The sequence below is a fragment of the Musa acuminata genome, chromosome BXJ1-6 (genome assembly GCF_036884655.1).
Source record: "Musa acuminata AAA Group cultivar baxijiao chromosome BXJ1-6, Cavendish_Baxijiao_AAA, whole genome shotgun sequence".
Lineage (NCBI taxonomy): Eukaryota > Viridiplantae > Streptophyta > Magnoliopsida > Zingiberales > Musaceae > Musa > Musa acuminata.
Genome location: NC_088332.1, coordinates 8,363,845 through 8,373,428, shown reverse-complemented (window position 1 = coordinate 8,373,428; position 9,584 = coordinate 8,363,845). Strand labels below are relative to the sequence as shown.

Genomic DNA, 9,584 nt, shown 5'->3' with positions numbered 1-9,584 from the left:
AAGATTTCTCATTTAGAAAATTAATAAAATTGAATTTTATTTTTTGACGGATTTATGATAGGGTGAACGTCTAGCAAGTCCGAGGCCCATCGAGAAAATTTGATTTCTGAAATTATTTATGTAATATAAATAGATATAGTTGCATTCATTTACATTCATCAAAAGAAAGTAATCGAGTAACATTCGTTTCCATCCTCATCGAATCACTAATGTACACCGAGAGGTGATGGTTTCAAGATGAGATCTAATTTTCCATCGGACTAAATCACCACTTAGAATTCCGATGAATGATTTGGTCCCTTTCAACACGGATAATGTACACCTCATTCGATATCGATGCAGCATTTAGTGTAGGTGGCAACATCAATTTTCTTTCGAGGGAAAACATATGTCCTTTCAGTGCATTTGAGTGCTTCTGAGGCTGTGGGACAAGTCATATTCCTTGCGTGTGAAAGAGTTGAGACGCGTCGATGATGAAATAAGATACCGAGTGAGAACTCCTGAGGAGAAACGAAGATGTAAATGAAAACTCTGGAAAAGAAAAGATCAGGAAAATGCCCTCTTTACTTTCTCGACGTGGAAGAAAAACATGCAAGAAGCTTATGAGAAAACCTAAGAAAGATGAACTATATTAAAGTTGGGAAATCGATAATTCGACACGAGGTGGTATTGCGGACGACAACCCCTAGTATTATCGATTGACGGTGGTGTTAGGCCAGATGTTGCGTGAAGTTGAAGAACATCTGTTTCAAGTTTGAAATCCAGTACCAATCTCTTTCTTTGTTTAAATGGCGGGGTGGAAGCCAAGTTTGACTAAGGTACACTATCATGCAATGCAGGACCAGAAGGAGTCAAATACCACATAAGTCAAGTCTTTATTTATCTCTATCGCCACCAGCGCATCAATCTCCGCGTTTCACTGGAGTCTGGGATGGGAGGGCCATCACGCCCACACAGCGACTCTATATATGGACTTGTCCTCCACGGCCTGCCATCTCTCAGGACACTATGCATTCACCAAATAGCATGGCCTCTTGCAGCAGAAGCACACACCCTGTGCCACCGCACTACTCTTTCGGGCTTTGGCTTACGAGCATTCTTTTGTTCACGGAGGCAACAACGCCGACGACGAAGGGGTGCGTAGAGGGCGAGAGGGACGCCCTCCTCGACTTCAAAACCGGCATCGTCAAGGATCCTTCCAGCCGTTTGTCATCATGGCGAGGCCGAGTAGACTGCTGCAGATGGAGCGGGGTGGTCTGTGACAACAGAACCGGCCATGTCGTGGAGCTCAACCTCCAGAATTCCGACCCTGATAACGATGAGATGTCTATCGGAGGTGAGATCAGACCATCCTTGCTCCTGCTAACTCATTTGGAGCGCCTCGACCTCAGCAACAATGACTTCGGTGGGATCCAAATCCCGGAATTTTTTGGTTCCCTTACCAAGTTGACGTATCTCGACCTCAACGGGTCCTACTTCGGCGGAGCCATTCCGCCCCAGCTGGGCAACCTGTCCAGGCTCCGCTATCTCGACTTAAATTCACTAGACTTAACGATCGATGGCCTGCATGATAAGTAGATGAGATTTCCCTAACCGTTGAGGAAATCTCTCTACTCTGTTGAGGGAAATCCTCTAACCCGTTGAGGAAACTTCTCCTTCTAACCTGTATATAAAGACGGAGGATATGTCAATAACATTCAACTTCTTTAACATGGTATCAGAGCAGCTCCTCTTGGCGACAGCAGCATCGCCATGTGTTAGCCAAGCGGCCACAGTAGCACGCTGCCTCAAGCGGAGTCATTGAAGAAGCACCAAGACACGGATTCAGAGCCAGTGCTAACCGGTCTTGCCTTTCTTCGCCGGCCTTGCTCCCTCTCCTATTTGCTGCACCTTCCTCTTCCTTCTTCTTCGCCGGAAGGACAACGTGGTCCTTCAGCCCCACGTTGAGCAGCACCAGAGAAGACATCAGCCGCCTCCTACACTTCTCCGGCCAGTAGCAGTCGCAACTGCTGCATCTTCCTCTACCGCAGCAGCTTTCGTTGCTGTTTTCCTCTACACAACGGCGCCTCCTCAACGGCGGTGTCTTCCTCCTCAATAGCGACAACGGCGAACGACGGTGTCTTTCTCGCGTCTTCCTCCTTCGCTGTCGCAGCCACTTCCCGGCCAGCAGCAGCCGCAACCGCTGCATCTTCCTTCCTCTATCGCAGCAGCTTTCATTGCCGCTTTTCTCTATACACCTAATTGCTACAGATTTCTCTCACTGCAGTTTCCTTGAGTACTGCTGCAGATTTTTGCGGTCATTTTTCGGCGAACTGCAGTCCCTACAATCTGCAGCAGCAAGCAGCAATCCACAGCAGCTGCCGGCAGCTTTTTGGCACTGTTGTAGATTGCTCAATCTGCTACAGCAAGCAATCTATAGCAGCAGCCCCCTCCCTCATTCTCCACCTTGTGTGACCTGAGTATCACACAAGGTTCGCTGCCTTCTTCTACAAAAAAAAAAAAAAAAAAAAAAAAAAAAAAAAAAAAAGAAGGAAAATGTCTTCGTTCACTTCTTCTGATGTTTCAGTTCCTGTAGGGACTCCCACTTCTTGTTCTTCTACAGGGCTTATCTCCATCAATGCCGCCACGCTAATCCCCTTTAAGTTATCAAAGGGTGGCAACTATGCGTCCTGGCGAGCTCAATTCTCTAATCTTTTATTTGGATATGATTTGTTAGGTTACGTTGATGGTTCTTTCAGTTGTCCTCCGGCCATGCTCAACATCCCCGGTGATCCTAATCCAGTACCCAATCCAGCTCACAAACTATGGCTACGTCAAGATCGTCTCATTCTCCAAGCCATTCAAGCTTCAGTTGCTGGATCCGTTGCTCCCTTGATATCTTCATGTGTGACAGCTGCCGATGCATGGTCTAAATTGCAAACCACCCTGGCAAATCATTCGCGTACTCGCAAGCTCAGTCTTCTATCCAAGCTTATGGAGACAAAACAAGAGGGAAGTACTATCTCTGATTATTTACAACTTATCAAGGTTATCATCGATGACTTGGCCTTGATAGGTCATTCCCTATGTGATGAAGAGGTTGTCATTCATACTCTCAATGGTCTCGACACCGACTACAAAGAATTGGCTGCTGCAATTCGGGCACGCGACTCGCCAATCTCTTTTGAAGATCTCTATGATAAGTTGACTGACTACGAGATGTCTTTGAAGCGTGCGGACAAACTGCCTGGATCAACTGTCACAGCTCAAGTCAGTCACAAGTCTAAACGGAAGAATGTTCGGTACTCACCGAACATCACCCAAGGTTTGGCTACTACGCCTCTTGATTCTGTGAGTTCCATGCAACACCCCTCCTATCCTCCTAGTCATCCCTTCTCGCAAAGTGGCGACTCCAGCCATCATCCGTCTTGGCGTCCTGCCCTACCGAGCCATCAGAGACGGGTCGTTTGCCAACTGTGTGACAAAGTCGGCCATTCCGCTAAAGTTTGCCGGTCTCGTCTCCGCCTCCCTACTCCGTCACACTGGCCACAGGCAAATCTCCTAACTACTCCGACACCTAGCCAGTCCAATTGGATTGTCGACTCTGGTGCCTCTCATCACATCACCGCTGATCTTCAGAATTTGTCTCTTCACAATCCCTATGGCGGCAATGAAGATATCATCATCGGTGATGGTAAAGGACTTTCTATAACTCATACTGGTTCCACAACGCTTAATTCTGACTCTAATACATTTACTCTCGATGATGTTTTATGCGCCCCTCATATTAAACGCAACCTCATTTCTGTTTCTCAATTTTGCAAACATAACAATACTTCCATTGAATTCTTTCCTGATTCATTTCTTGTTAAGGATTTGAGCACGGGGGCATCATTGGTCCAAGGCCCGAATAAAGACAACATTTATGAATGGCCGTCAGCCTCTCGAATGACCCAGCCCACTGTTCATTCTTCTGTTGCGGCTCTAGTTGATGTGTGGCATCGTCGGCTTGGCCATCCCTCACCCTTTATTCAGCAGAAATTATTATCTTGTCACTCTCTTCCTTTTTTTAAGTCCCCTAATTCTATGATGCATTGTGATGCTTGTCTTAGTAATAAGAGTCATCGGCAGCCTTTTGGTTCATCTTCAATTTCCTCCTCTAAACCTTTTGAAATTATATATACTGATGTTTGGGGTCCTGCTCCAATCTTATCTTTTGATAAGTTTCGATTTTATGTTATTTTTGTAGATCACTTCTCCAAGTACACATGGATATATCCTCTTTCTCATAAATCTGATGTTTCTCGCGTTTTTTCCACTTTCCAGAAGTTGGTCGAAAACTATTTTCAGTCTACCATTAAAACAGTCTACTCTGATGGTGGCGGTGAATATCAAGCCCTGGCGTCTCATCTCTCAGCTTGTGGCATTCAACACCTGAAGTCTCCTCCACATACTCCTCAACTAGTTGGTTCTGCCGAACGCAAACATCGGCATATAGTAGAAACTGGACTCACACTTTTACATCAGGCTTCCATGCCTTCAACTTTCTGGACAGCAGCCTTTCAAACTGCTGTCTACCTAATTAATCGGATGCCTACACCAGTTCTACAACACCAGTCCCCCTTTGACACACTGTTCCACCAACCCCCTAACCTTCGTAAACTCCGCGTGTTCGGTTGTTTATGTTATCCTTGGTTACGTCCCTATGCCTCTCATAAGTTAACATCCCGATCTTCTCCTTGCGTCTTTATTGGTTACTCACTTGACCATAATGCTTTCCGCTGCTATAATCTCCACACTCACAAAATCTTTGTATCACGTCACGTTATCTTTGTTGAGTCTAACTTTCCTTTCCAAACCCTTCCATATCCTGCCATACGGACCACTTCACTATCTCACTGGAGTATACCTTCGGATCAATCGGACGAGCCTCCCATGTCTTCGTCTACTTCCTCCCCTCCTGATCCGCACTATATCACTCCAGTTCAACACTTGCCCGTTTCCTCTGTTCCTACTCCACTCCACTCTTCTCCAATTGATGGGGCAATATGTTCCGAAACACAACCATCCTCTTTACCTCCTTCTCGCCCAAGTGCCCCTGACGTGTCTCCACTTGACCCGGCTTGTGCCACTGATCCTCACCCAACATTACCTCCTAATCCTGTCATCTCCAATCATCCTATGACCACTCGCTCTAAGCATGGTATTTTTAAACCTCGTCAAGTACTTAACCTACAAGCTGTCATGAATTCCTCATCCCCCAACATTGAACCCACCACCTTCACTCAAGCCCAAAAATCTCTGCATTGGCGTATTGCCATGAGCGAGGAATATAATGCCCTCCTCCATAATTCAACATGGGATCTAATTCCTTTTCATCCTTCACAAAACATCATCGGGTGTAAGTGGGTCTTTAGAATTAAGCGGAACCCAGATGGCTCAGTTGCTCGATATAAGGCACGCTTGGTCGCCAAAGGGTTCCATCAACGACCTGGAGTTGATTTCACTGAGACGTTTAGTCCTGTTGTTAAACCCACTACAATCCGGCTTATCTTGAGTCTGGCTACCACTAAAGGCTGGCAATTACGACAATTGGATGTTAATAATGCCTTTCTACAGGGATCTCTATCTGAAGATGTTTTTATGCAACAACCCCCCGGTTTTACTCATCCTCAGTATCCACAGCATGTTTACAAACTTCGAAAAGCCATTTATGGACTTCGTCAGGCTCCGAGAGCTTGGTACACTCAACTTAGCTCATTTTTGACTTCTGTCGGCTTTCTTAACTCCAAATCTGACACTTCGTTGTTTCTGCGACATCATCATGGAAACACAGTGTATATTCTGGTATATGTGGATGATATTATTGTCACAGGCAACAATCCCGCCAGCATCCAAGCGTTCGTCAAACAGCTGGCAGCTCGATTCTCGCTTAAGGATCTCGGACCCTTGAGCTACTTTTTGGGCGTCGAAGCTACCTTCACATCTTCCGGTCTCTTTTTATCACAACGCAAGTACATTCAAGATTTGTTATTAAAGACAAACATGCAGGATGCAAATGCAGTTACAACCCCCATCTCTACTAGCGGTTCTCTCAAATTATCAGATGGAAGTCCTGCTACGGAACCCACTCAATACCGCCAAGTTGTTGGCTCTTTACAATACTTAGCTCTCACGCGTCCAGACATCTCATTTGCTGTGAACAAATTATCACAGTTTATGCAGCAACCATCTACTCTACACTGGTCTGCGGTTAAGAGACTTCTACGATATCTTAAAGGGACTCTAAATCATGGACTCTTTTTTCGTAAACACTCTCCACTTCGTCTTCATGCATTTGCCGATGCTGATTGGGCGGGCAACCTTGATGATAGAACATCCACATCGGGGTATATTATCTTCCTTGGTGCTCATCCAATCAGTTGGAGTTCTAAGAAGCAAAAGACAGTCGCCCGGTCTACAACTGAAGCTGAATACCGTGCCATTGCCGCTACCACTGCAGAACTCAATTGGATCACGAATCTTCTCCAGGAACTCAACATCGATTCCACTCCTACAATATATTGTGATAATATTGGAGCTACCTATCTATGCGCTAATCCGGTATTCCACTCCCGCATGAAACATATTGCTATTGACTTCCACTTTGTACGTGATCAAGTTGTCCGCCGTCAACTCCGTGTTTCTCATGTTCATACAGCTGATCAATTGGCCGACTCACTTACGAAGCCTATAGCTCGTAAGCTGTTTGCATTACATCAGTCCAAGATTGGCCTCCTTGATAGGAGCACCATCTTGCGGGGGCATGATAAGTAGATGAGATTTCCCTAACTGTTGAGGAAATCTCTCTACTCTGTTGAGGGAAATCCTCTAACCCGTTGAGGAAACTTCTCCTTCTAACCTGTATATAAAGACGGAGGATATGTCAATAACATTCAACTTCTTCTTCTACAACTCATTTATCTCTTTATTTTAACACTGCACTGGCTCTCGCGTCTCTCTTCCTTGAGATACCTCTACATGGGCGGTGTGAACCTTTCCGTGGCCTCCCACGATTGGCTTCAAGCAGTGAACATGTTGTCCTCGCTAGAGGAGCTACATTTAACACACTGTGGCCTCACCGACCTCCCCTTTTCTCTTTCCCATGTCAACCTCACAGCACTGGCAACTCTCGATCTCCATGGCAACCTCTTCAACTCCACCTTCCCCAACTGGCTATGGAAACTCCGCAACCTCTCTTATCTTGATCTCGGTTTTTCTATGTTTCATGGTGCCATACCTGCTGGGATTGGAAATTTGACTGGTCTAAGAGAACTTCATCTAAGTGATAATTCACTTTCAGGTCCCATACCCACTGAGATTGGAATTTGTAATAGTCTAAAACTTATCGATCTGAGTGATAATTCACTCTTCGGAGTCATACCTGCTGGGATTGGGAATTTGACTAGTCTAGGAGTGCTTTATCTTAACGATAATTCACTTTCAGGTCCCATACCTGTTGAGATTGGGAATTTGACTGGTCTAGGAGAGCTTTATCTTAACGAAAATTCACTTTCAGGTCCCGCACCCATTGAGATCGGCAAGCTTTCCAACCTCACTATTCTTTCTCTGTCTAGTAATTCCCTGGAGGGTACCATGTCTGAACTCCATTTCGCTAACTTAACCAAACTTAGTGAGCTTGATCTATCCGAAAACTCCCTAGTCATCTCAATAGACCACAATTGGGTTCCTCCTTTTCAACTCCGATCCATTAAACTGAGTTCTTGTAAGTTGGGTCCTACATTTCCAAGATGGCTCCGTTCACAAAACTCCATTAAGGATTTGGATATGTCGAACACAAGCATCGAGGATGCCTTGCCTGATTGGTTTTGGAACACTTCTTCTTCTTCTTCTTCTATAAATCTCTCCCAAAATCAGATTAGCGGCACTTTGCCAACCTCCTTGGAGCATATGACACACCTGAGTGGTTTGGAACTAAGTATCAATATGTTAGAAGGCCCGATTCCTCGTATGCCACCTTACTTGAGTCATATGAATTTGTCTAGTAATTCTTTTTCAGGGCCGTTGTCAGCAATCTCTCTCACATTAGAATTGGGAATCTTGGATCTATCACATAACCATATTAGCGGGAGTATACCATCCTTTATCTGCGACTTGAGAAAACTTGTTATCCTCGATCTATCAAGCAACCAAATATCAGGTGAAATCCCTTGGTGTTGGCAGGAGACAAACTTCCTTTTCTACATTAATCTGGCAAACAATAAGCTCTCGGGAGAAATTCCAAGCTCTATTGAAAATTTGACTTGGCTCCAGTCTTTGCACTTAAACAATAATAATCTACATGGGCATCTTCCGTTATCATTGAAAAGTTGCAGTAGACTAATATTTCTTGATCTTGGCGACAATAAATTCTCGGGTAGGATACCCACATGGATTGCACAAAATTTTCAAAACCTAAAGGTACTTCGGCTACGTTCAAATATGTTTTTCGGTAATATTCCTATAGAGCTTGGACAACTTAATTTTCTCCATGTTGTTGACCTTGCCAATAATAAATTATCAGGGCCAATTCCACCCTCCTTTGGCAATTTAAATGCTGCAATGATGATAACATCACTCAGGAATGGGGCATCCGTAGTTATCTATGATGGTCAAGGAAAAGGGAGAGCCCACAATGGTTATGAAGATAGCATCAGTTTAATTATGAAGGGACAAGATTTGATCTTTTCATCCATTCTTTACCTTGTCAACATTATAGATCTTTCAAATAATAATTTGACCGGAGAAATCCCCATAGAAATTGGGTCTCTTTCAACACTCCAAACTTTAAATCTATCGAGAAACAATTTTGTCGGCCAAATTCCGGCGGCAATTGGTGCCATGAAATCATTGGAAACTCTGGATCTGTCATTCAATAAGTTATCCGGAGGCATTCCTCAAAGCTTTTCGGCGTTATATTCTTTGAGTCACTTGAATCTGTCTTACAACAATCTATCGGGAGCGATTCCATCGGGGAATCAACTTCGGACGCTGGAGGATGCATCCATTTATATCGGAAATGTCCATCTCTGTGGACCTCCGGTGACCAAGAGTTGCTCCGACGATCCTAACGTCGATTCGACGGAAGAGGAGTACGAACAAGGATCTCATGTGCTGTCATTTTACTTTGGTACCGGGCTCGGATATTTGGTCGGCTTATGGAGTGTGTTCGTGATCATGCTGTTCAAGAAAGATTGGAGGCTCTTGTATTTTGCAACGGTGGACAAGATGTACGACAGAGCTTATGTGGCAATCAAGATAAGAATGCGAAATTGGCATGACGCAGCTGGTCGAATGTGATGCAAGTTTCTTTCGTGTTATAAGTGTGATCCATTTCATCTGTCAAAAAGGATCTCGTTTTGAAGATTATGAAATGTTAATCTCAAACTCTGTTTCTGTTCCGATGTAGGAGGCATCGAGAACAACTCGTCTGGTTTGGGAATCCTTCTTCTTCCATCATTGACCGCACAGATCTCTCTCGCATAAACAGGCACCATCGGACGACAAAACTGCACTGATTTAACATTGTTATCAGTTATCGCTACGAGTGGTTCCTTAGCCGATGT

At 44.7% G+C, this 9,584-nt stretch overlaps 1 protein-coding gene across 1 annotated transcript; it reads left to right on the top strand.

Moving 5' to 3' along the window:
- The first annotated feature begins 1,013 nt into the window (after positions 1-1,013).
- Positions 1,014-9,318, top strand: LOC135675433 (receptor-like protein EIX2). Its single transcript, XM_065185588.1, has 2 exons — positions 1,014-1,576; positions 6,893-9,318. The coding sequence occupies exons 1-2, from the start codon at positions 1,027-1,029 to the stop codon at positions 9,316-9,318; spliced, it is 2,976 nt and encodes a 991-aa protein (XP_065041660.1). The 5' UTR covers positions 1,014-1,026.
- Positions 9,319-9,584: the final 266 nt, after the last annotated feature.

What these genes read in the sequence shown, in the direction of transcription:
- LOC135675433 (XM_065185588.1), top strand. Translation starts at nt 1,027, where the DNA reads ATGGCCTCTTGCAGCAGAAGCACACACCCTGTGCCACCGCACTACTCT. An exon ending in CGATGGCCTGCATGATAAGT is followed by an intron (nt 1,577 to 6,892) that starts AGATGAGATTTC and finishes CTGTATATAAAG; the next exon opens with ACGGAGGATATGTCAATAAC.